The following is a 27,867-nucleotide window of genomic DNA, read 5'->3' on the forward strand; positions in this document are numbered from 1 at the left end:
AACATTCAGCATTTATCAAGCATTCTGGAATTACCCATGGCATGAATAAACAACACTTTTAAAATGCTTTTAGTGCATTTCTGTGAATTTTCCAGTCTTAAATTCATAATATACAATCTACAGCAAAAGCAACAGTTTTTACTCACATTATAATCCTGATTGTACTAGAATGGGGGTCACGCACAAATCTCTCCCTATAGAAAAGTCCCACAAAAGGCAGTGGAGGTCAAAGTAGCTCCATTGGCTGAATCATATTCATACCTGTACAAATAACACTCTCCAGTTTCCGTTCATTTTCCTCTGCAGCCTCAATAGTAGGTTATTAGAAAAGAAGCATTAAACACAGTAAGAGAGCTTCCTTCTAATTGATACGTTGAGAGATCTCTACTACGTTGTTCATTTTAACTAATTTTTATCATGCCTCTGGGATGTTATAACCCACACATCCTTCACCTAAGAAACCTGATAATTATGGTACTTGCTTCAAGTAATTAGCTCTCAAATAAAAAGGAATTTTTATCCAAATTGCTGGGCGAAAATGCAATAATAATAAAGAAATAAAGATGTTTAGATAAGTAAATATCAACAGGAAGCAACCATTCAAAAATCCAAGAAAACAAGCAATCAGATCAATGCTATTAATTACTGGGACACCACACAGCTTACATTTTCATTTTTGAGAGTATGAACAGAGCTCATCTTTACAGTGACAATCAGGTCAGTGCTGTATTTGCTGGGAAATAAGCGTAATAGCACTAAAATGCATTGACACAGGAATGCTGCTATTCTCAGTTTCCTTGAAATATGCAGGCAAGGTGTCCTCCACCTCATTAGAGAAAGCAACCTAAAGATGGACTGGTTCTGACTGGAGAGTGCATATACACAAGAAGAATGTCTCATATATTAATTGAAGAAATTTTCTCTCTGTTTCAAGTACCCAATATAGTGCAGTGACTGGTAACAGTCTATTAAAAAGCAACTTCTGTGAAATGCATAGTTGGTCAGAAAATTAAATGATGGCACAGGGTATAAAGGCAACTAACTTCAAAAGGCTATACTTTACACTTTGCATCATATTTTCAGGCAAGTAAGTTTTCTAGAGAAAAGAGCACACAAAATGTGTGATGTACACAGAACTGTACAAGTGAAGCAATACCAGGAACAGCGTACTAGTGCACAGATAAGAGAACAATAAATGCAGGTTCTGTAATGGTGGTTAGAAGGATATTAGCTACTAGAAAGCACTAATGGAGTGAACAAGAATGACACTTAAATCATCAATATCCAGGTGCTTAGCACTGCTTAGGAATAAAGCAATTAGGAGTCGAAGGGAATAATTATCAGATTTAACAAAGAGACCATTTAATGTTTGTCACCATGTCATTACTCCTATTTGATGGTAGGGGAACATTAAGGAGTTAAAATGCATTGTGAGCATGGATTAGATAGCATAGTGAAACGAGTCACAACAGTTATAATTAAAAAGTGGGTAATTGTCACAGTTACTGCACAATGACACAGAAGATGCTATTGCTTGCCCCTATCCTTTCAATAGGAATTAACAGGCAATTGTGCACGGATTCTGAAGAAAATATTTCAAGTGATAAATACTGTAGATGAAAAATTCATGAATGATGCAATCAGTATGAACTGCTGCCCCAGCTTTTTCATTTTTGGGGGGCTGTCAGCTACATCAGATTTTTCTGATTTCTTTCTCTTCTTACTCTCTTCAACCCTTACACATCATGTTGTCTTCATTATCCTCATCTTGATGATGTCCACAGCGGGCAAGATCTATTACATTTTGCAGCTATTATTTGGAATTTGGTTGAAATGCTTAGAATGCAGGCTGTAGTAGTAGAGTGAAATCTACCTATTTTACTGAAGGGAAAATGTGGAGCCGAGGTTTCTAAAATCAAAAGAAGAAAACTTGGTGAAATAAATGCTACATTTCCAGACTTGAGAGATTTAAAATCGAAAATTCGCTGATAATGAAGAAGCACTCTAGTTCTGGTAACTCTTTTAAGTGGCTCCCAAAGAGGAAAGATTTTTCTTTTCCTTAGAGGAATTAGAGGACTAAAGATATAGAAATGAAAGAGCTACCAGTGGGCCAAAAGCAAACAGAGAACAGAATTTAGTGTCCTGATAATGTGGAAAGTAATTGCTGTTGAATCAAGCTGCTCTCTGGACAAGATTTTAAAAACTACTAAGTAAATTTTACCCAGTGATGATGTGTGCATTCTTGAAAAAAGCTGCTGTGAATGTTCAAAGGATCTCAGGCTTAAGTGATATGCAAAAAAAACTATGGCAATGGGCGATGACATAGAACAAGTATTAATAGCTAGAGGCAGAATTATGCACTAGTTTTCTACAATGTAACATGAAATTAAGAAGAAAATTAAGTGTAAATTTCGAGAACAGATAAAAACAGCAGGTGAATTCCCTTATCTAAAGTCATCTAGAAAACAAGAAAGAACTTCAAGAACATAATCAAGCCAGAACTAAAATTCTGTATGAATTAGAATTCCACTAAATAACTCCATATTTAGGAAGTATATTGAGTTGAATATAGCTATAATGCCCACAAGATAATACAAATGTGTTATCTAGAAAAATATATTCCACAGGTGAGAAGATTTTTAGACATATGATACTACAACCACATAATAATTCTCACACTGCAAGACACTTGTTTTAGAACAAAGTTCTGAATTAAGTTTAAAGTTGATGGGTCCTTTCATTCAGAAATAAGAAATTAATCTTATTTTAATGAGTGCAGTAAACTTTGCAAATAGAAGCCCAGTCTGAGCATTAAACAAAAGAGACAAAATGAAATGTATGAATATTTCCCTCATGATTTAGGATTATTGTTCCATTTCAAACCTTTTGTAAAAACAAATATTGCATTTTAAAAAGACTAGTATTTTGAAAAAGTCAGTTGTATTCAGTTTTTTGGAAACCCAGAAACAACGTTGGATGCAAGAATATTGAAGTGAAATCCTTCATAATACAAGTGAAACTAAGCAGGCTCATTTATTTGTCTATCATGATAGAAGAGAAATGCAGGAGAGAATTTTAAATTTTATATTTATTATTATAGTTTCAATATTTCCTTATCTTAGCAAACTGCGAATATGTTTTTTAGAAGTGAGGTTCTTACTAACTTTGACATTTGCCAAAGGAAATGCCAATACCATAAAAATCAATGCAAACTGGTAAATATTTAAACATAGGAAGTCTCAGTGAGCGTTCTTCCAAAGTGCATTTTCAGGATTGGGCCAAAATGCAGAAATGACACTTGAATGACAAATGAAGAAACTGCAGTAAATTTCACAAGAAGTAGGCTTGAAGAATTTGAAAGTGACTCATAAGGGAGTTAGCTTCAACAAAATCCTTGATGTAGAGGATGATGCAGAGCAATTGTCCTGCTAACTGAGAATATTCACAGTGCTGGCAAAATCATAGCCAAAAACAAGTTTTCTAGGAACTAAACAAGTCCTATTTAAACAACACTTAGCATCAAATATGAATGTGACTCATCAACCAAAGCAGTCTAGGTGAGAAAATAGAAATGGGTTAATTAGTTGCAGGAAATACTAGTGTTGAGCCCATACTGGAGAACTTCTATTACTTATTTTAAAAGGAATGATTAAAATAATCTGTTTTTTCCATTCACTGTGACTGCTCCATTTTTGTATCATTAGGGAATAGAGATTTATACATTCAAGTATTTGCCAAGGATCCAACACGGGATGTAAGGGTTATTTAGCATATAGCAGAAGAAAAAAAAACAAAAAACAAAAAAACAAAAAAACAAGACTGTACAAGCTGAATTACACAGTGGGCCTTGCCCACAATGGGCTAATTAACCTTAAGAAGATGCAAGATGAAAGAGGCTAAAAATCCATCTCAATTGGCAGTGTGCTGTATATGCTATGATACTAATGATTTATGTTTATCGCAAAGAAGAGATAATTTGTGAAAACTGGAAAATAAGGAAAGTGAGTTACTATGGATCAGTAGGCCTGTCTACCTGGCATTTTGCTTTTATATTACTAACAGAAAAATACATAGATTCTGAGGCTGAATTAATTCTAGTACGTTAAACAGTACCAGGGAATATACTCTAAAGATTTAACTCAGTGATTTGTAAAGATAAACAGTGAGAATGGTCACATGCATAGTTTTGGCCAAGGCCAAGTAATGTTCTCAAAAACAGCTCTTCGAAACAACTGAAAGGCCACCATGGTTGTGCAGCCATTCACCAGCAGCACTTTGCACATGGACTCACTTCCTGTTATCGAGAGTAAAAGAATGTAATAATATGTTCCCAATCAAATTTATTTCAGCATTTTAGACAAAGCCCATTTTAGCTGAAGGTTGACCTAAACAAATCTACAAAGGCTGCTCTGAATGTAATGCCTCCCATTTTATTATGTTGGCCCACAACTTCAGAGCTGGGTGTTGGTTTTATGGCAGTAGAGTCTGAACCTTCCTGACAATATTCTGTTAAATTTAGTTGCTGTGTGATAAATGGCAGCAGAGGAGCAGTCTGACATGGAAGTATGCATGAAGCAAACATGTGTCATTGAACTCCCCCGTGCAAAAAAAATGGTATCCATTGGCATTCATTGCTTGCTGAATGCTATGGAGACCAAACAGTGGAAATGAGCACAGTGAAGTGGTGGGTGTTGCATATCAGCAATGGAGACAGCAACATGAAAAACAAGCCACATTCTGGACAGCATGCATAGCTGTCACCACACAAAATGAAGAGCACTTCAATCAGCTCATCCATGTGAATCAGCAGATTAGACTAGGGAACTGTTTATGGAGCTGAGTATTGGCTTCAATGTCTTGGAAACAATGGTGGAAATACTGGAATATCACAAAGTTCGCCACATATGGGTCCCATAATTGCTAACATATGAACAGAAAGAACACCATATGCAAGTTTTGTAGGGGTTAATGAACCAATTCAAGGCAAAAGGTGACAGTTTCCTGGATCACGTCATTACGCATGATTAAATGTGATATCACCACCACAAGCCAGAGTCAAAACAACAGGCCATCAAGTGGTGATATATGAATTCCCACTGAAGAAAAAAAATCAAGAGAGCCCTCAGTGAGTAGAGTGATGTGTACTGTCATTTCAGATAGGAAACAAATGATCTTTCTGGATTTCCTGGAACCCAAACTGACCATCAACTCTGAATGTTACTTTATGACGCTGATTAAGCTGAAAGCTTCCAGAGACAGGCTGGAGAAGACAATCTTCTTCTTGCAGCCCATAACCAGGAGCCATACCAGTTTGAAGACCATAGAGCACAATGTCATTCTAGACTGGACTGTCCAACCACACTGTATAGTCCAAATTCGGCACCTTCTGATTTCTATCTGTTTAAGCTGATGAAAGATGGACTATATGGGCAATGTCTTTTCCTAGAAATGATAATCATCATAGCAGTACGAAACAGTAAGGCACCTCTGCCAGTGCAGATTTTTATGAGCACAGCATGCAGGCTTTTGCTCATCACTGTTGAAATGCATAGCTAATGCTAATGACTATGTTGAAGAATAGTGTTTTTCAGCTGAGAATTTGCTCTATCAAATAACACTATTGTGTTCTTTTTATCTGTAGAAGTTTCCATGGAAATAAGTAGGAGGCATTACTTCCAGAGTGATATATGCATTTAGCAAAGTTATATGGAGAAACCATATCTATAATTTTAATGAACAACAACCAGCCATTTTTGGACCTGGACACTGTATGCCATTAAGAAGGAAATACAACAACTTTATATTTCCTTTATATGCACTCTCTGTGCCAATAAATATTTTACCAAAGCCAGAGGGCAGTCAGCCAGAAACTCCATTGTGAAATCCATTCTGATCCAATGAAGAGAAAAGTGAGATACTTTGACCACTACTTAGTGAAATAATAACATCGTCATCATTAATCAAAGCAGAGATGGGTAGCAGAAAAAACATTGCTATAGTCTTAGTGTGCCTAACAACACTAGCGATTAAGCCCCTACCTCATTTGCCAAAGTTAGTTGTTTTGTAAAAAAACATTAGAGATTACTAGCAAGTTGAATTACTTGATAGAATGAGGTGAAGTGTCCTAACCAACTCTCTACCTCTGCTGTACATGTATTTGATATAAATGTGTAGAGTTTGAGGATCAATTAGAGAACTTCAGTCTGCAACGCTGCACTCACAATGAACTCTGTAAAATTGGAGCCTACTATAAATAAAAATAATAAGTTCATCCTTTGAGGACTAAACAAATCATTCTACAGAAATCTTGATTCTCTAACTTCTATCACAGTTATTTTAAGAGGAAGTACTTTCCAATGTGAGCAAAAACCAGCCAGCAGAGTTATGTGCTCAGTTTAAAAGCACAAATTCAAGCAAAGTGGTGTATGTCCACAATGTCTTTAAAAACTAGGAGTAGAAGATATTCAAAAACTCCTGAAATTTGGATCATATTGAAACTACTATTAGTAATCACCTTCAACAGAAAACTTATCTATTTCAATTATTCAGAAATATATTACAGGGTTTGGGGCAGAGTTTTTTAGTGTTTACTGTGAATTAACAGATTACACTGTCTTAAGGGGTGGACTAAATGCCTGATGAAACACTACAGTGGAAATGACTATTTTGTACTTCATGAGATGTTATTTAAAATATGTGCATTCAAAGATTTTACAGACAAAATTCTAACCCACATTTTGCCTACAGTAATATTATTCAGAAAAACAACAACAATAAACAAATGAAAAATCTCCAATAACAATGCTATTGCTATATTTTTGATGTTACAGAAGCCTAATATGGGCTCAAAAACATTTCTGTTATTTAGATTTCAATTAAACCTATATATTCTGATTAGGGGAAGTCAGACATATAGCCCAGTTCACAGTGACAGCCTTGTATGGTGCTACATTCATCTCATTGCAATATTTTTTAGCTACTCACAGAATCATCACAGAGTGGAAGGGATCTCTAAAGTTTATCTAGTTTAACCCCTTCTCAAGCAAGGCCACCTAGAGCAGGTTGCTCAGTCCATGTCCAGGTGACTTTTGATGGTCTCCAAGGAGACCTCACAATCTCTCTGGGCAATCTGTTCCAGTGCTCCATCACCCAATAACGTGAATGCACAATATAATGTTTTAGAATGGAATGGTGACTATACAAAATGACTAAACAAATTTATAGACTTACTGTTTGAACTTTGTGAAAATCCAGGTAAGGAGGATGGACCATTCATTCCAGGTAGAAGAACAGGAGGAAGCCCAGGAAGTCCTGGATAAGCTGCTGGCAAACTGATCCCATGAAGAGAACTGCTGTCCATCATGCCCGGCTGCTGTACTGTTAATCCTAGCACATCAGTAGCCTTTTTTATGCGATCCAATTCTTGCTGTGCCATCAGCTGTCTAACTGTTGTAGGAGCTAAATAATCTTTCTCCCGATCTAGCTGACTTCCCACAGTTTCTCTCACTTTTGTAATATGTTGTTTGGAAAAGATATGATCTCTTATGGACAAACGTGCAGAATATTTTACACCACATAGAGAGCATTCTGGCTTTGTCCCATCAGGCCCAGTCTGATTTATCATGAATGGCTTCCCTATGTTAATTTTGAATTTCTTTTCTTTTGCCCGTGCGTTCTGAAACCAGACTTGGACTACACGTTTGGGCAGACCAATCTCATTCCCTAACATTTCACATTCTTGCATTGTTGGAGTCCGGTAGTCACTAAAGCAAGCTTTGAGAACTTTAAGCTGAAGGTTACTCATTTGTGTTCGGAAACGTTTGTGGCCTGGCCGATCACTGTTTTTGGATTTAAAGGGATTGCTAGCTCCAAAGGGATTAGGTGAACTTGGATCAGCTATGCTTGAAGTTTCACTGCGGTCGGCATTATCATCAGGGTCATCAGTAATGTAGTAACTTTGGTCATGATCACCGTCTTTTTCACTGAAATGTATTGAGGGGCTTGTAAGGGAAAAGAGAAATTTATCATCAGTATTCTCGTTGGTAGGTGTAGTTGCAGCTTTTGTTAGAGCATCATTCACAAGTGTTTTTGGCTCTTTGGGAGGTGATGCAGGCTTTGCATCCCCTGAATTGCCAGTCGTGCTCTCCATTTCATTGTTCCCCTCATCTCCTGTTGTGGCATCACTAATTGCTGTATTAATTGATGAAGTCTCATCAAAGTCAGTCTTGTTTTGATCATATGCAGTGTCAGCAGGAGGAGCATTCAAATTTTCTATATCCTCGCTAGACTCTGCTTTAAAAGAAGAAGGACTTAAGAGATTTTTTGGTGACATTTCTGCAGTTTTGCTAATGGGCGTTGATACAGTGGAGGCTAATTCATTTTCACTTGATAGTTCCGTTTTTGCTAATGACAATGATGGGTAATCAAAAAATATGTATTTTTGCGGACTATCTCCTCCATCTTCAGTCGATATCAAAGGACTTGGAGGCAAACTATAACCTGCCTGTTTCCCTTCATTCCAATGTCGAGAGCGAATGTGGCTTTCTAAAGCTGATTTTGCTTTAAACAGAGCTCGACAAAAAGGACACCTTTTATGGGACTGGGCTGGACCAACAGCACGGAACTGTCCTTTTCTTTCTCGGGCTCTTGTGTTTTGAAACCAGACTTGTACAACTCTCTTTTTAAGTCCCACTTCACGTGCAATGTGATCTAGCATCTTTCTGGTGGGGTTGGAATCTAACAGGTACTTTTCATAGAGTATTTCCAGCTGCTCTGGAGTAATTGTAGTTCTTAGACGCTTATCACGATGTTGATCTTCTCCACTGTTTCCTCCCTCTTTCTCACTACAGTTATTGTCTTCTTTATCATCCAGCTTTCGTTTCATGGAACCAGAAACTGTAGCAGGGTGTGCTGCATGTGATGAGCCAGTCTGTGGTGGCATCTGAGCAAGAGAACTATTAAGTAACTGTCCAGTCATCAAAGGATTATTGGGGTCAAATATCATATAGGGCATATCCATTGGTCTCTCTAGAAACTGTGAGTGAATAAATTGATTTTGGGCTGCTAGGAAATGCATGTGCTGGTGCTCTTGCCAAAGTTCTAGAGTTGGAAAGGCAACTGTACACTGATCACATTGGTACTGTAATAACTGAGGAGGTAGACTGTTCTGTAGAGGAGCCATTGAAATGGGTAAAGGACTGGATGGAACAGGTGTAGTCTGTGATGCAGAAGGTGGTCTCCCTATTATTTGTGATTGTTTCTGTTGCTGTGGTTGAGAAGCAGAGGGCTGAGGATCAGAAGGGGTTACTGGAGCAGACTGTACTGGTTTGGTACTTTGGGAAGATGTATCAGTTTGCTTAGAGACGGTTTCATTTGGTTTTGGTTTTTCAGTCGACTCTGGTTTAGGAGAAGCCTTCTCAGCCTCTGGTTTGGGGGATGGAATCAAAGGAGTACTAGAACCAGAGCCAGAGCTTGCTGCCGTGACTGCCAGGTTTTTTGATGCATCATTTTGGCCAGAAACTGTGCAGTTCTTATATACTGTTTGATCTGAGGCATCCATGGAATCTTCAGTTTGGCTTTCATCTTGAGCATCATCATCTTCATCTTTATAACACTGCTTTTTCTGGTGCGTAATCAAATCAAAGATCCTGGGAAAAACCACACTGCACTTTTTGCACTGATACTGCATGTTACTAGTTCGAATGTAGCGTTCATTCGTCAATTCCCTTTTCTCATTGTCCTTAGTTTCAGCTTGATTTTCATAACTTTTGCGAGCTTTCTGCCGTGCATTTTGGAACCATACAACAATAACTCGAGTAGGTAGGTTAAGAACAGTTGAAAGTTGTTCAATTTCATCATCCTTTGGATAAGCATTTGTATCAAAGAAGTCTTGGAGGACACGAAGCTGGTAATCAGTAAACCGTGTTCTAGATGACCTCTTGCTAAAAGATGCATCAGACTTGTAAGGTTCGACAGCTGAAGGCTGAGGATCTATTCTGATATCTTCCAACACTGTTATGGGAGGGTTGCTGAAGTTATATGGAGAATCTTTATTTCTCTGTCGTTCTTTAAACAGTGTATTACGAAACCAGTGCTTGATAACTTTCTGTGAAAGACCAGACTTCTCAGCCATTTCTTGGATCTGTTCTTCACTTGGGGAATTGTTAATATCAAAATAAGCCCGCAATATTTTTAACTGATCATCTGTGATTCGTGTACGTGGACGCTTGAACTGAGAGTGGCGCAGGAAATTAGGATCTAATCCCAGCTGCTGCTGACAAAGCTGGGTAAGATCTGCAGACAGAGTATCCATTGGTGGTAACTGGAGAGCAAGTTGAGGAGGCAGTGCAGGATGCTGCACTGGCTGCATCATAATTGGAGGGAAGAGTGGGAGATCAAGTGAAACGGGAAGCTGGACTTGAGGTGGGGCAGATGGTGGTGGTGGTGGTGGAGGAGGTGGTGGTGGAGGAGGAGGAGGTGGTGGTGGTGTCGGTGGTGGAGCTTGCAAAGGAGTGGGAGTTGTGTTCTGAATTTTTCCAGCCCCAGCTGAAGAAGGCTGAGAAGGAGTTGGAGGAGGAGGAGGTGGTGGTGGTGGCGGAGGTGGTGGTGGTGGTGGAGGTGTTTCTGGAGAGGATGGAGAAATTGGATAAAGCTTGTCATATGCCTCCCTGTACTGTCGAGCAAACTTTTCTAATGCCCCATATGGAAAAAACTGTCCATGCACATGTTCTTGATGACTCTTCAGAATAAGAATGTTGGAAAAGAGCTTACTGCAGGTTCCACATTCTAGTTTGTCTGTATTATCACCTTCACCAGTCTTGCTTTTTTTCTGCACTTTTTGTCTGTTCTCATTGTATTGGATAACTAGCTCAAAACCAAAGTTCTCCAATAAAGCCTTGGCTGCATTCCCCCTTGCTCCAGAAGCTATTCTGGGTGGTGGGATGGCTGGTTCGGAGGATTTTGGTTTCTTCATATCTTTGTTTTCTTTTAGTCCTTCACTCTCAGTAGTAAATTCTTGCTTTGGCTTCTCTTGTTTCTCAGAAATCTCTTCAGACTCCTTATATGGTGGCATATCCTTTATCAACTGGCAGTCTGTGCTTACTAAGCTAGTTTGCTCTGCTTTCATCAGCTTGCTGCTTTGCTGCTGCTGTTTTTGGGACTGAAGTTGGGGTTGGGTGGATTGATATTGTTGTGCTTGTTGCTGCAATATCTGTAGCTGTGTTTGACCAACATGGTGCTGGGTTTGTATCTGCTGCTTCAAATCTTCCAGCAACGATCCGGTCATACCAGCCATTCCAGGCATACCAAATGTGGCAGAACCAGGCAAACCCAGGTCTGGGCTTAAGCTAAATTCTGTCCCGGGTATATAAAATGGGAAAAGGAATTGAGGTTGCTGGAACTGTAGGAGTGCTTCAGGTGTCATTGGAAAGTGAGGCAAAAAAGCTGGGTTTAGAAATTGGGGTTGAAAGAATGCAGCTTGCTGTTGCAGTTCATGCTGTAGTTGCATTTGAAGTTGTGCTGGTGACTGGGGTGGGTGATGTGTAGGTTGAGCAGAAATTAATTCAGAAGCTTGTTTTTTGTTTAATTCTTTGGCATCTAAATGTGGTTCTTTGCTGTTAACTGCTGGCAAATTCATAGAATCTAGTATTCCTTGGCTGGGGCTATTAACATTCCCTGCTACACTATTTCCGCTACTTATATTACCACTTGGTTCTAATTTTGCAGCCCTTGCCTTTGTCTGATGAAGCACAGATCTCATGTGGATTTCCAATGTAGAACTTTGGCTATATGCAACATTACAAATGCTGCATTTGTAGGGTTTGTTGTCAGTGTTGCTGTTGGTTTCTTGAGGGACAGGACTTGATGCTTCCTGCAAAACCTTTTTGAGTTTATGTAGATGGGAGACTGAGTTATAGTGGACCAGGAGAATGTTCTTTTGAGTGAAAGACTCTTTACATACTGTACACTTATATGGGCGAGATGGATCTAGAAATTTTTCCATAGTAAAATTTGGCCCTTTTCTAAAAGGTAAGGTTCGCTTTGGTTCTGAGCCCATATCATCTGGAATAGAGCTACTATCACTTCCTACAGGGCTTGCTTTACCTTCCTGGTCCATCTCATAATCTCTTTCTATTTCCTGCTCTAGTGCATGATCATCTTGTCCCATACTTTCACCTTCTGCCCAGAGTTCACCATTAACAGGTAAAGATGCACACAGCTGCTGAAGTTCAGCTTCATTGAGTTCAGGGTGGCCTGCTTCCAAGTGTTTTTTTAAAGCCTGGAATGTACGGAAGCTACGTTGGCAAAGGCTACACATGGTAGCTGCCCGAATAGCATGATACTGGGAATGTATCTGAAGCTTCTGCATGGTCTTAAAAGCCAAGCTACAATGGTTACAACGGTACTTATAGACATGGCGGTCAGAAACAGAGAGCTGTTGCTTCTTCTGCTGTTCATTTAGCTGATCTGGCATTGAATCTGTGGTCTTTGTATCTTTACTGCCACTCTTATTCCAATCTGGCGTTTCAGTAGATTCTTTAGGTGGCTTCTGCTCCTCACTCTTAATTTCCATTCCAGGTTTTGATTCATCAATCCCAGGCGTATTTTTCTCATCCACAGGACTTTCACCTAGTTAAAGAAAGTTACGTGTGTTTTACACAAGTAAAAGAGAATAACACATAGTATTAGCATATTTTTCATCAGAAATCAAGAGTGGCACATAGTATGCTTTATGTTGGCCTGGTAAAGAATAGCAATCCATACTTTTTTCTTGTATACCTGAATATTTCCCAGATCCCTCAGTTGTAATGGTTGCAGGTGTGTCACGTTCAGATTTCTCTGAAGCAGCTGCTGGCAATAGCATACTATTGGGCATCATGACATCTGGTACAGGAACCTTGGAAAACCAAGAATACAGTATTATTACAGGAAAAGTCACAAAGCAACATGAAATTATAATTGAAAAGGCCATCACATCTCAAAGATTGCCAAGATTAAACAAAGGCCTTGGTTCAGTCCTTGATAATGGCTCCTGATAGACCATAAAATTGGAGAACTATCTGTCCTTTGGAAGAGGATAAACTCAAAAGAATCCACAATAAAGTGATGCCACAGAAGCGCATACATTCAATATTTTACTGGGGTTAATGTCACTACAAAGAAGGTTGGTTGGGTTTACAATGGGAATTTTCCTTGGACTTCCTCCACAGATAGAGACTGTGCTGAGATACAGTCAGCAGCCAATTCTTGACTAAGGGTAATCACACTTTACCTTACCTGAATAGCTTTTTAAACAAATGAAAGAAAATTATAAGATGATTTCCAAACAGAAGGAGCAACTTAGTGCCATTTAAAATATGGGTTTTCTCTTTCCTTTGTTCTAAATTCCCCATGTAATATCTTCTTCAGTCTACTTTACGCATCACTTTATGTTTGAATTTAGACAGAAATCTTTGAAAGACGTGATATTATAGATGTCTGATAGTTCTCAGTGCAGTTAAACTGACATGATCCTTTGTTTGATGCTTCATGTTTTTCTTTTATTCAGATTTAGTGACTTTGATTTTATTTGGGCAAAAGGGACTTCTATAAAAAAATCACCTAGTTAACTGTAAATGTGCCAGAGAAGAACATTTTGCTCTAAATGGTATTTATTTTGTCAGAGTTCAGATATGGACAGAAAACAGTAGTTTTATCAACTAGGAAAATTTAAATGATGTTGATCATGTTTTGCAAGTAGACATTTTTCTCTGACAAAAAAAAAAAATAATAATAATAAGGGACAAGTCAGTAGGTGAGAAAAGACTACAGCACATACAGAGAATAGGACAGATTTCAAAGTTGTCCCATTATCAGCATAGAGGGAATCAAGAAAAACTCAAGAATAAAGATAGTAATCCTCAACATCAAAGAATCATAGACTTGTTCAAGTTTTAAGGGAACCTTAAAGGTCAGCTGATCCCACACCTCTGCAATGAACAGGACTCCTACAGCTAGATTAGCTTGCTCAGACCCCTGTCCAGCTTGACCCCTTGAGTGTCTCCAGAGATGGGGCATCCACCACCTCTCTGGTCAACCTATTCCAGTGCCTCACAATCCTTATCATAAAAAACAAACAGACAAACAAACAAACAAACTTCCACCTGATAATGAACGTAAATCTTTCCTCTTTAAGTTTGAAACCATTTTCCCTTGTCCTATCGCATCAGTCACATCAGCCCCTGCTAAAGATTCTGTCATCTTCTTTCTTGTAGCCCTCCTTTAGACACTGAAAGACTGCTGTCAGGTTTCCCCAGAGCCTTTTCTTCTCCAAAATATGGTGGTTTTTTCACGTTTGCTCAGTCTCCAAAAAGGGCCTGTAAATGTTAAATTTCTACAGTATTCTCCTTGGGCCAAAAGTACATAGTTTGGCAGAATTACACTAAGTAGAAAACTGAGGAAAAGAAGAAAGAGAACTTCAAAGTGTTTTTGTTGATTTCCAATTCAGCACTGTGCATCAGCACCTTGCACAAGCATCTCCATTAAAGATCTCCATTAAAGATTCAATTCTTTCTTCTTTTTTGCCATTTTTGGTTAGGTGGCTGGCCTACCACTGCAATGTTATAAATGAATGAGTTGTCTGTGATTACAGAAATAAATCTTTAAGGATCCCTGAGATTCCCAAGAATGTATCCTGGTAAAAAAAGGTAAGACAACAATTCAACTACTACTACAACTACAACTATTATATGTCTTAGAAAGTCTATTTTCTATTTGAAAATACAATGTAGTAATAATAAAAAAACCCTAGACTTGACTGTGTTTTTACTGACACTGGTTTACATAGTGTTGAGACATTCTTTTTCTAAGAAATTTATTATTTTGATGTGGTCCGTGACATTTCTCAATGAAGAACAGGATTTCCCAGGTGAAATTTGGCAAGATTTGTTTTCTGAACTCTGCCAAACGTGGGTAATCTATTTCAAATCTATGCCTGATCCAGGGTAGGTACTTGAAAACAGGTATTCTTTATCCAGAAGAACTGCCCTGGCTTTTTCACACTCATATTTTTTCACAAAAAAATCTGAAGACTTCATTACGCAGAGGCAGAAAGCAAAAAATGGGGACATAGTGAAAAATATGACACTTGTGTTTTCCAATTAGTACTACTATTGATATTTTATGGTGAAATTCAAATAATATAAAAAAGTAGCACAGTTATACACAGGAATACATGTATATTTTGGCACTACATTTTACAGGAAAGTCCTCAGTTTTTTTACAAATTCGAGTCCTAAGACATGGATAGTGTTAGATTAAATTTACTAGTGTACGCTCAGAGGAACTTGCTTATTCCAAGCTAAAGTCAATGAGGTACTGTAGGTTTTCAGCATCTTTGAAACTCACCACCAGTCCCTTGGAGAATTCCCAAGGGACATCAGTCAACAGACAACCTGGCAACAGAAACTGAGAATCCTGATCTGTTCCCCATCTCTGGCTACCAAAATGCTATATCACAACACATTCATTGCCAAGAGGCCAGAATACATTTCTGTAATGTGCACTTCAGTATTTGGATCACTTACAGTCATGAGCAGCTTCTCCACACAGTCAGGTGACACACTGTGCAAATGGGTCAAATGAAGCTGGAGATGCATTTTGTTGCTGAGGACATCCTGACAGAGGGGGCAGCAGATAACAGGTTGCATTGAATGCTGTGACAGGACGTGCATCTGGATGCGATTTGGGTCCCTACTATTGTAGTTACAATAAGGACACTGATAGAACTGAAAAACATCAAATTAAGATGCAGGATATTAGTCAATGTGCTTTAATAACTTTCTGATATTGCTGTTTTAACAGCACGTCATCTCTTTTTTATTCTTATTTTAAAGAATTCTAGAATACAATTAAATTCTTACATTTTCCTTTACCTGCTCATGACAAAATTTATTGTCCTCTGGAGGCTTTGATTTTTTAGCTGCACCATCCTCTTCTTTTGCCAGAAGAAGTTGTTGTGCCCCTACAACAGTGTTCACTTTTGGTTCCTTCTCTGGTGTGACTATTCCTGTTCCAAAAACAATTTTTAAGAACACATTTTAAACTTGAAAATACTCTGTTTTACAAAGAAGCTGTGATTCCAAAGGTCTGTGTTGTCTCTGAGGGTATTTTTTTTTTTTTTATGTTCTGAGAAAAAATACATATATTTGAGAAAACCAACTCTGATAAGTATAAAAACGAAAACACTTTTATCCTTGATGGATACTCTATAAATACATTTAAAAATGAACTGTTTTCTACTGTTTAGATAACCTTAGGTTGCCTTTAAAGATTAATCAATAAGATGCTTTCTTTAGCAGCTCAGTGTGAATTTGTGTGTTACATCAAAACAAATCAGCTTTTGCTTAAAAATCCTGTTTTCCAAAATAATTAATTTGCTGATGTTTAATTACACTCTCTCTTTCCTAAATTGTCTGAGCAATATGATTATTGTGGTGTTTTGATAACTCCTGCCTACTTACAATTCTGAAGCTAAATATAGTGAGGCTTTAAAAGAAATACTGTGGAGAATAGGATTTCAGACCTAACTTAATATTAATTATATACAAAGATCAGTCATTTGGGATTGCCTTAGATGTTTACACTGTGAATTTTTATAGTCTGGCATTTGTGATCAAAACCAGAATATAATTGTTTTCTATAGACAGTTTTACTATTAAGTATTAAATACTATATTTAATATTATGCCTACTCTAGCTGTGTAATGTAGCCCAGTCTTGCACACATCAAAGAAAAGAGTGCAATTCTAATTTCCCAGTCCATCAGAAAATTCTTTCCAGCGTCAATTTGCCAGATAATCTCTTCTGCTAGGCTGGATATTACAAGAGCATTGGGTAGGCATGTCACATACATCTCACGACAAACACAAAACCTCATTTACCAACCATTCCAATCTCATCATAGTGCAGCATCATCTGACCTTTTTTTCTGCTGTTTATTATGAGTATTTCTAATTTTAACTTTCAATTTTCACCATCTTCCAGTCAATTTGCAACTAAATTATTTCCAGGGTGAGGACACTATCACTGGACACTGGGTGCAAATACATCTTGAAATGCAATGAAGCTAAACCATTGATTGCTATCAGACTCAACGTAAATATATAGTCCAGGGGTAATCTGATTGTATGCTGTGCATGAAGATTTATCTTGATTTTTTTCAATCCACATAAGGTTCATATAAATGAACAAATTGCACCTCGTTGCACAATAACCTAGGATTAATTTAAAAATAAGGTCATGAATGTTTTGACAACAAAGTAAACATGAACAAAGAAAATACTTCTATTTTTCTGTAAGCAAAATCAGTATTTTTTTATTATATCAATTATGTAGACTTTGTGCAACATTTGATATTAAAAGAGCAACATTAAAGAAAAGTAAAATAAGAAAACTTTCAAGGTAAAATAAGAAAGCTTTCAAGGTAAATACCAAGTCCTCATGGTAAAATAATGAACAATTGAGAACTGAATCACACAGAGACATGTTCTGAAGGGCATTTAGGGAAAAAAAAAAACAACATAAACATATTTTATGACTTATACATTAAAGCTGATTTCCCCACACATTGTTTCTCATTCCTAAGTTGGTAATTATTTCTTATGGCGTAATTTAGACCAGTATGTTCTCACTCAAACTGAAGTTTATTCCTGCCATATTTTCCTACTTTAATTATCAGTTTATCAGCATTGATTTAATATCTGGACACGCTGCTTTCTGGAGCCCCCCTGAATTTTTACACTCTGAGAACCTATTCCTGGAGGCCTCATTTTGATAGCTCAGCAAAGAGATGTACCTCCAACCTGAAGCACTGGTGAAGCTTAAAGGTAAAATCTACATGCTACAGCAACAAAAGATACCACTTCCTTACTCAGTTTGGTTTATGATAATTCAGTTCTCACTGGCCTAGCCACATGTACTTGGCAACACATCATTACTATTTAAATGTCTTTACTGTAAGAATTATAGAAAGTAAAAACTTGACATACTATATTAACGGAGAAAGGTTGCTTCTCAGACTTTAGAAGGATAGGTTCAAATTATTAACCTCTCTTCATTTCCAACTGTCAAAAATGTCTAACAGTTGACTACTGTTTCTTACCTCTATCATATGCCACTTTTAAAATGCTTCTTTAAAAAGACAAATGGGGCAGAATCTCAGCTGGTGTAAAGTGACACTGTCATACAGGATGCTGAATTTAAAAAGCAAAGTAAAACAATTCTGCTTTCTTTTCCCCTCTACACACCAGATTGTTTTTGACATTTTGTTAAAGAAATTGGGATCCAAATTCTGCTCAAAAATCCATTTGTGACAATGCATTTAGCAGTGTTTTTGGCACTGGTATGCAATTGCAAATGAAATTGAGCTTGGAGTACACTCTGTGCGCCTCGGTACACAAAAGGTTAATATTATACATCATCTTCCACCAGAGGATAGGATGACTTGATTACTTCAAAGGGACAATAATCATGAAACACACTGTTCTTGTTTAAATAAAAACAAGTATTTTTTTGGTTAAATTCTCTTTTGTTGTTAATATAATAAAACTATGGAGTCATCAAACACTGTGCTGGGGTCAATAAATGCATATAAAAGCACAGCTTTTTATTATGATTGCCATGATATTTATATAAATTGTGGAAATTTACAGAGGCTTTGTTGTTTTCCTTGTTGATGTTGCTCTGGATTCAGTCAACCCAAAGCCCTGTTACTTTCTACTGAACCCAAGTTACATCTGGACAATAGAACAGTAACTGACAGGTTTGAAGAAAAAGGGGCTGATTCCTCAACCTGGGGTGAAGCCACTTGCCCCTTTGCATGGAGTGGATTGAATCCCCCAAAGCAGAGCATCACTTTATGTCTGGTCCTCTCTTGTCACAAGTGTAACTGCAAAATAAAAGGTTTGGACTCCCTGTGCAAGCAAATGGTCCAGCTTGTAAAACTTAGTTCCTTTTCTTCCTGTATCAACTTTTCATTTTCTGTATTGGATTTAGTGTTTTATGGAGCTTCCTGCAGAGAGGCTGAATAAAGTTATGGCCTTACAGATAGGGTATTGAAGGAGGAGAGGAGAGGAGAGAAAATGTTACGGTTCTGAGCCTGTGGAGCTTTGTTTTCATAGCTGAGTGTTCCACTGGTATGCTCTTCTTAATATGCAGCTAGAGGAAGAGACTAAATCTGTTGTTGTTCATGCTTTAAATACAGATTTTCTATTTTTGAGAAACATTTGTGTTTTTTCTTAATTGTGAAATACAAATTTAATGCATTTTATAACGCAGAACACACAGCGTTGTTTTAGATGAATAACATACTTTCACCCCAGTTAGCTGAAAAGCCAACATTAGCTCGAAATAAGTACCACAAAGCAGACTAGTTAATGATTAAATGTCAGTTACAGAATTAGTTAAGTTGTCTAATATTGCTAATACAAAAATGACATATTCCACTACAATTCAGATGCCATCATGTTTCTAGCATGTTTGAAAACCCAAAACAAAAATATAAACTTTTGTGACTGATAAAGCGGAGAATGCTAAAGAAAGAAACTCCTCAAAAACCTACAATCAAAATACTGTCTTGTTATTTATGAATCCATGTATTTGATAAAGATTGCATAATTTAAGATTTCTGACACATCAGATTATGTTATTCAACTTCAAAATAATTCTAAAATTATAATTACTGGTATTCTTTCTAATTAGAGGAAAATGAAAGGATAATTTTCACTGCAATAATGAAGGTTAATTTCCATCCTTCCTCATGTTTACTACCTTATTAAAAAGTGCTCCCCTTAGCCATGGCAAAGACATATTACATTTTCAATGCAAATGTATTAATCTGGATAAATTCCATATTAATTCTTGCACTGCATAGAGCTGTAATTTGGATTATAATTAATCTAAAGTGGCACTAGATTTAAATGACAATATAAATGAGACATTAGTAGGCTTTTCTATTCTGAATGAATATTCAACAAATATAACTTGCATATTGCCAAGTCTCATTTTGAAAGCTCTACTCCTTGAGATAAGGTAAGCAATACAGCACAACAGCTTACACAAACATGCTGTTACTAAATACATGTTAATCCTTCCTCGTCTAATAGATTCTATGCTAAAGAGGGGTCACACCACTTTCCTGTCTAACTTGTTAGTATTGTGATTAATTTATTGGTTTTCCTGAGATTTCTCTGGCAAGAATTGCAACACTCAATTCACGAGAAAGCCCAAATTAACATTCAATTATACATAAGCAGTTATATAGTCATTAGAAATACTTGTCAGCTGAGTGAAAATTAAGATGATGGTCTGCATGATACATATAGAGATTTAATTTAGATTATGAAAATAAAAGTTTCTAAAAGATTGAGGATTTCATTGTGCAAACTGCTTTCTCTAAAGCTCAAAGGCAAATCTTGTATTTCGGACCCTGTTTGTATATGAATCTTAATGCAATGTTATTTTTGTAATTGCTGGCACGGGAATGCAGAACAATTATGCTGGTTTTTTTTTTGTTGGTTTTTTTTTTTTTTCTGTAGTGCACCCAGTAGGTATCTGGATATAGGTTTGTCCTAATTAAACTTGGCCCTTATGAGCAGCTAATCCTGATGGAATTTTGAGAATTCCCCTTCAGTATTTTTTTTCTAGATTCCATCTTTTCTTTTTTTTCTCAAGTTTTCATACTATATTCTTTCTTGAACAGCTGAAAAATGGACCTAAGAAAATAAGAGGGCTGACAAACTCCCTGAATCACTTTCCAGTGTTCCGTAGGACAGAGCATACGGTGAGCAACGTGAGCTCCAAATAGCTGTCACCTTTTTCTTGTTGACGGGCAGACCCTGACAAAACTGCAGGAGACTTATGTCTGCTTTAGAGTATGGGTTTACTGCACCACAGACAGCTCTTTCCAAGATAGCTAAAGGGGCATATTTGTGGGTCACTCCAAAAGTAATGCCTCCTATGCCTTTCTATGGAAACCACAACAGATGCAAAGACCACAGTAACACTATTTGATAGAGAAAATAGCTACAAAACAATATGTTTCGACATAGTCATCATCATTAGCCATGAATTTTCATCAGTGATGAACAAGAGAGCCTGCATGCTATGCACATTAAAATCTGCACCAGTGGAACTGCTGAAACACACCATCCACCACCTCACTGTGATCACAGCCACTGCTTGGTCTCCGTAAACGTTCAGCAGGCATTGAGGAATGTCAGTGGCTGAATTTTTTTTCTATATGGAAGAATTCAATTGCACACTTTTGCTTCTTATGCACTTCCATGTCAAACGCCATTTTGTCAGACTGCCCCTCTACTGCCATCTCTCACATGGCAACAAAATGTAACAGAACACTGTTGGGAAAGTTCACCCTGTACTGCCACACCACCAGTATCCACCTCTGACATCATGTGCCAACATAAGAGGTATTACTTTCAGGGTAGCCCTCGTATGTTTTAAACCACAACAGTTTCTTGCTCAACATCATCCTTGACATCATCAGCCTTACTTTGGATTCGTGATCTTTAAAAATAAAGCAACTGAAGAGCAGTTAAGGTTCTAAACTGTGAATGAATAGTGACCTTAGCACGTCAACAAGCAAGATTAAAGGGACCTTTAATCTTTCGGTCAGTCTTCTGAATTAATCTGGCACAGAAAGGGCTATGTATATCTGTATATCTTTTTTTTTTTTAATTAATGAAAAAATGTTTAGTATGTAAGAGCAAAATATAGTATGGGAGAATTTGGATATAAAGAAGATAATGTAAAATTATATTTTCTCTACAACTATACATCTTTATGGAGAATACAACCTCCTTTGTATGCAGCTGTCATTGGCGTACAAGAAAAAGATATACGACTACCTGAAACTAATAGGCTTCAACCTGTTTCAGCACTTCTTCTGCTTCAATGAATCCAACATAATGTAACTAGGTATAGCGTGCAGCAAAAGTAGCCAATGTAATATTCATTGTGACCATAGATTTCCATCTCATACATAAAAAGCATGGATGAAGTCACGTATTTGCCAAATCAAACACACAAAAAGCCTTGGGTATCTACACCAGATGCTGGCCCTGGGTTTGTTTGTGCACAAGTAAATGTCATGACATGGGGGTTTGTTTTCAAAGACAGTAGCTTTCATTACTGGGTTTTGTCTATTCCAGGAGATCAAAATTACCCAACCCATATAATCCATTTTCAATGATATTTCCTCTTTCTTAGGCTGAATCATCTGTAAACTTTTTCAATGGATTTTGTGTATTTTTTTCAAAATGGCTCAAATAAATGCCGAGGAAGAGGCCAGATTCTTGGGAGTAAATGATCACAGAGCAAGAACAAAAAAATAACAATAATAAAAACCCCACATTCTTTGGGTTAAAAGCGGGGCAAAACCTGATTGAAGAAAAAATTCAAGTGGTACCTAATCCTATGCTTATGAAAAATTAATATGCCATCAGAGGAATCACAAGTACAGCTAAGATTAATGAAAGGCGCTTAAAAAATTACAAGCACACAAACTGATTTGATTAAAAAATAATCTCACTGGTCGTCCTGTAATATTCTTCAACTTATCCGCATCTATCCTGTCAGATGGTTATGATTAAAAATAGGTCAATGGGAGGCTACTGATAGAAATCACATGCAAAATGCACATGCAATGAATAGTAGTGGGAATGTCCAGACAGTTTAAAATGAAAGAACATTTCATAAGCTAAAAAAAAAAAAAAAAAAAAAAAAAAAGGAAGACAAAATTCTAGCATCTTACCAGAGTCTTTACTAGCTTTTTTAGCTTCAGTATTGTCTCTCTCACTTGAGTCCTTATCATCACCAACAGCCACTGATGTACTTTTAGCAGACCCATCTGTATCTTCACCTTGTTCTTCTGGGGAAAAGCATAGAAAAGATCCAACTTAGTGACCATTCAACAGCAGGTAAAAAACTCTTCAAAAGAGCTCTTCAGGCACTTAAAGAAGTTGCCAAAACGGGGAGAAGGAGATGAAGAAAATGAGAGAATGGCCCTTTAAGGAGATTGGACATTAATTAGGAATAATTGGCAATATTTCAAAATCTACCCAGAAATTCTGAACGTTTCTTTATCAGAGTATCCACTTCCCACCAGCATACCAGATTTAAAGCTTATCATTTCATATTCTTTAGCAAGAAACTACTTGTGTTAAAACGCACGCGTACAGATGCACACATATACCATGCCAGCTTGAACAAAAGCAAGCCCATGTAAAAATGTATCTTTAAGCCAAAAAAGAAAAAAGAGAAAAAAGGGGAATTCAAATGTAAATCCTATTAGTACAGCAGTATCCCGCTAATTGCAGTAAGTAAGTATTAGGTATTAGGTACTGTATTAAATATAAACCCCTGGCTTTGCGGGAGAAGTCTCAAATTTTGTCTCCAGGGGGAGCCATTCAGGATAAACGATACAACTTGGTACATGGCTTCTGAGGAAGCAGCATTACCCACACCTCACTTACGTGTTCACACCAGCTAGATTACATGGAAATCTTCACAGTAACTCAAGCCTATTTAATTATTCTGTAAATCTTAGCTATGCTGCTACTGGTGGATTAATCTGTTTATGCAGTTAGTTTCTATGCTGGGGCTGTGTAGCACTAATCCGTGAAAGGCCCACTGTTCCTTTTCATCCTGTGATCATTTGTCTCTCACTGTGCTGATGTCACATTTTAATGAATTTTTAGCAATCTGAGTAATGCCAGATAACCAGACTTGCAACTCCCCACAGCATGGCATGCTGTTTTCATTGCAGCACAAAAAAAAGAAAAAAAAAAAAAGAAAAAAAAATCTTATTTCTCAGTTCAGGTAGGAATTATATAAATTAGGAGGTGAAGGTAAAATGGGATTCAAAACGCCAAGCTGCTCAATTTCATAAAATCTTTAATGACCATATAAATTAACCCTGGAAAGGCAAAAGGTCACAGACACACATTTGCATACACTCTTCTATTCACTTTTGATAAGCAGAGCTTTTATGCAGGGAACATGATACAATTAACCCTTCAGGAACCATACAAAATGCAGCTACCGACATTTTAAGTGTCAAGCATTAACTGAAAATTACACACTGCATAAAATTTTCATTGTAAATGCTATAGTGATTGAAAGGGGAAATAGTGGCCCTCTTCGCACCCCATGTTTTATTAATAACATTCTGACAGCCGAATGAAATATCCTCTGTCATATATAGCAGCTGAGCACAAAAAAAATTGCTGCTTAGTGCCTTACTTGCCAGCCATGCACTGAAACTGTACGCCCAGGCAAACAACCCTCAGATCGATGTGGTGAACCTATCTGATTCTCAAAACCTTTTGTAAATCAGGGGGAAAAAAAGAATAAAAGGAGAGAGAGGAAAAAAAGTCCAAACAAAACAGCTGCAAATTTGGAAATCGAAAAAAAAAAAAAAAATTAACCACAGATCAATGTGTTTTGCATTGACACTGAAATACAATAGTTTAGTGCTAAGCATGCATGTCCACCCTTTGGAACAATTCAGGGAGAAAGACTGACCCCTCTCCTAGAAATAACTGCATACTAAAAAATTTCCATCCAAATGGATCCCCCCTTGTGCTGCTTTAGCACTCTGCCTGCTGCGACCCCGCTCCCTCCTGTGATGATAGCTAATCAAACATGGGAGCCATCCCGGCCGCAGCTGGAAGCAGGGCTGTGTTTGTCCGACTGGCAAGGGAGCACAGTTCAGGATGCTGTGAGCCTGTGATCCTGCCTGCATCGGGCTGTGTTAATGCCAAGTGAACACACATGAGGCTCGTATCCAGTGTCAGGCCCTGTGGCCTCACAGAGCCCGTGGCAAATCCCTTCTCGACTCATCCTTGGGAACGGTCGCACTGCTTCTTTTACTAGATTTACTGGCCCAGTTCCCCTGGGCTGGAAAATGAAGTGTCAAAGTGCTACTGAGTGTCCTTATCTTGAGGGGACATAAAATTGTAAGGGCTATCGTGGCACACATTAATAAAACATTGTGTGTGTGTCAGGCAAAGAGAAAGAAAATTATGAAGGTACTAAAAGAAAAACTACAGTATCATCTGGGTCTCATCAGACAATTTTTGCAGGGCGCTCTCCTGTTTTTCTGGTATGTGTTTTAAGTGTGAGAGAAATTCCCAGACATGTTCTCCTATACATCATCGTGGTGTCTGACCTCAGCCTGACCCTGGCAACAGTTTGAGAAATCTGAATGTGAACAAAGACTCTGTGTCAGCAGCAGGGAGAGATTGCGGGATAGACTTTCCCCATCAACTTAATCGCAAACAGCAGTTCTGAGGCCATAACTTTACAGGGCTCCACCAAGCCACAAACACGTAACCTTTAGAGGTGAAAATGCCCCCTGCTCCCCACCCCCCCCCCTTCTGTGATTTTTCTCAGTCTTGTGGTGCTCCCTTTGATGTAGCAAGGCAATTAGCTCTAATGTTCAAGTGCTGCAGACCTGTTTTATGGTTTGGAAGGTGAGAGCTGTTTATTACAGGTAGGCTCCTGGGGGCCATAAAGACTTTGCAAATTTTTAATCATGCAAAAAACTAATCAAAATGTAACTTATACACACCATAAAAATTAATATCATTATTATGCACAGTACAAATTGCCTGCCTTGGCTTTCAATGGCACTCACTTCTAGAAAATACATTTGGCATTCATTTCAGAAATATGTATGGCATTCTCTTCAGGAATAAATTTCATAGACAGACATGATAATACAACTTCTCATATTTTTCTTCAAAATTACAGAAAGGCTGTCTAAGATTCACACTGTCCCAACATCTATCAAAGGAACAAGATGGAAATCCAACAGCTCTAACTTAAAAGTAGTAAATTTACAAAAAAAAATCCTTAGAAAGACCGTTCATGTTCATTAGAATAGATAGTGAGAATGTCTAATGAAATGTGCTATCAAAAAAAAATCTACATACCTATGCAAAAAGAATAACCGACAAATATCTCTTTTGAGTAAAGTTTTTGTTCTTACTTCAAATGCTAAGCAATAAGGATACTATTCAGTAATAAAAAAATGCAGTGATTCCTGCTGAAAATCAACAAAACACAGTGTGATGGGGCCACAGGTTCCAGAACAAGTCCTAATACTCTATTATAGATTTACAAGAGTCTTGCCTATATACATTTACAAATGTCAGCTTTGAAAATGAATAGACCAGCAGATTCAAATGTATAATGGCTTTAATAACACTTACTATTGAAATATGATATTTTATTCACACCTGGTTTTATTTTGTCTAAATGCTGAAAATTTCTTTTGATGTTGGATCTTTTGAGTTTATACATTATCAACTTTTTCCTCACAGCTGACTTTGAATTAAACACAAAAAAGTGAGGTTAGCATAGTCTGAACTAAAACTGTCAAATCATGGAAAATGGAGTTAAGCTTTATAGGCAAAGTTAATCGGCTGATATTGCATATTACATATTCTACATCATATAATTTAGCATGTTAATCTACACTCTTGGGCCCCAATTCTATACCAATTTCATAAAAGACCCTTATGACCTTCATGAGTCCAATGAAGTCAATGTGTGTGGCGCTTTCAATTGTAAAATCCAGGCCTCAACCTAGCTGATACAAGCAGCAAATTAGATGAATATCCACATATATATATTAGATAAGCCAGATTGCTGAGAATACATCCAGCATATGAAAAATACTAGCTTTTGAAATAAAATATGAAACAGTTAAAACAAGATAAAGTCAGAGTGGAAACTTCACTGGTATATGAAACAATGGATAGTAATGACTGTTTTGGTCCTAAATTTTGTTGTTGTTGACGTTAGTATCCCTTTTGCACTGTCCAAATTGCAAGTAATTTCCTAAATGAGGATGACCTACTAGTTGTGGGTGAGTAATTGTGGTTATGAGAGAGAAAGCAAGATTAAGCAAGTGTTTTGGCTGAGGTCCGGATGAAAGGGGAAAGAATTAATCCATCAGCTGAAGTTGTAAGTGATAAATAGGAAATGAGAGATAAATTAATATGCATATATACATTTGGTGTTTGTTATTTAATATGTTCAATTAAAAGCTGAATCAATGGTACACATAAATGTTCAGCACAGGTGTATCCCACGTTCATTTGGAAGAAATGACTTAATGAGATTGTCAGGATAAGAATTAACCACTAGCAAAAAAAAATGGCAGGACAGATTGGAGAAATGGGTTTGTGTTGGATAATGTAGAGAAAGGAGGAACAACAAAAGAAACCAAAGACGAAAAAGCCATGGAGTATGAAAGGAAAGAAAAAAATTGAATTAAAAGCAAGCAGAGTGGATTTTCTTATGGATTACCTCAGCTACTCTACTTGGGTTCTCTCTGACTTCTGAATTACAGTTTATTTACCCAAATATTTCAGAAAGTATTTATTTAATTTTCTGGCTAGTCTTGCAGAGCATGAGTAAGGAACAGCATGACCTACACATTCAAGATCTTGACTGCATCCTCCAGCGGTCATATTTCATCTTCAAAAAGGCCTGCTAATTTCTTATATAATGACTCAAGGGGAATAACAACACCAACCTCTTAATAACTGTTTCTAATCACTGTGTTATATTTAAAACTATTGCTTTTAGAAGGCTGAGCTTCCTGCAAACAAGCCTGTAATTAAGTGATGATCATCATATTGACTGCTAACCTGCAGTTTGTATCAAACTGTAACATTTTGTTTTGTGGTGCATCATTTGATTTTTTTTCAGCATTCTAATGCTTATTTTCTTCTGGTTTGTTACTGTGTCAGAGAAGCCCAACTGCAAAGCTGGCCAAACAGAGCACATCATGGTGGCTGCC

At 37.3% G+C, this 27,867-nt stretch overlaps 1 protein-coding gene across 1 annotated transcript in view; it reads right to left on the minus strand.

Moving 5' to 3' along the window:
* ZFHX4 (zinc finger homeobox 4) overlaps positions 1-27,867 on the minus strand; it is a 127,514-nt gene that overhangs the window by 3,398 nt on the left and 96,249 nt on the right. The window contains exons 4-8 of the mRNA XM_042808963.1: positions 22,807-22,923; positions 15,900-16,045; positions 15,564-15,764; positions 12,778-12,895; positions 7,231-12,627 (exon numbers count right to left, since the gene is read on the minus strand). Coding sequence (XP_042664897.1) covers positions 7,231-12,627; positions 12,778-12,895; positions 15,564-15,764; positions 15,900-16,045; positions 22,807-22,923 — 5,979 coding nt within the window. The remainder of the gene's footprint in view (positions 1-7,230; positions 12,628-12,777; positions 12,896-15,563; positions 15,765-15,899; positions 16,046-22,806; positions 22,924-27,867) is intronic.

The sequence above is a fragment of the Centrocercus urophasianus genome, unplaced genomic scaffold, assembly GCF_019232065.1.
Source record: "Centrocercus urophasianus isolate 14NV4802_14NV808 unplaced genomic scaffold, USGS_Curo_1.0 seq_11, whole genome shotgun sequence".
Lineage (NCBI taxonomy): Eukaryota > Metazoa > Chordata > Aves > Galliformes > Phasianidae > Centrocercus > Centrocercus urophasianus.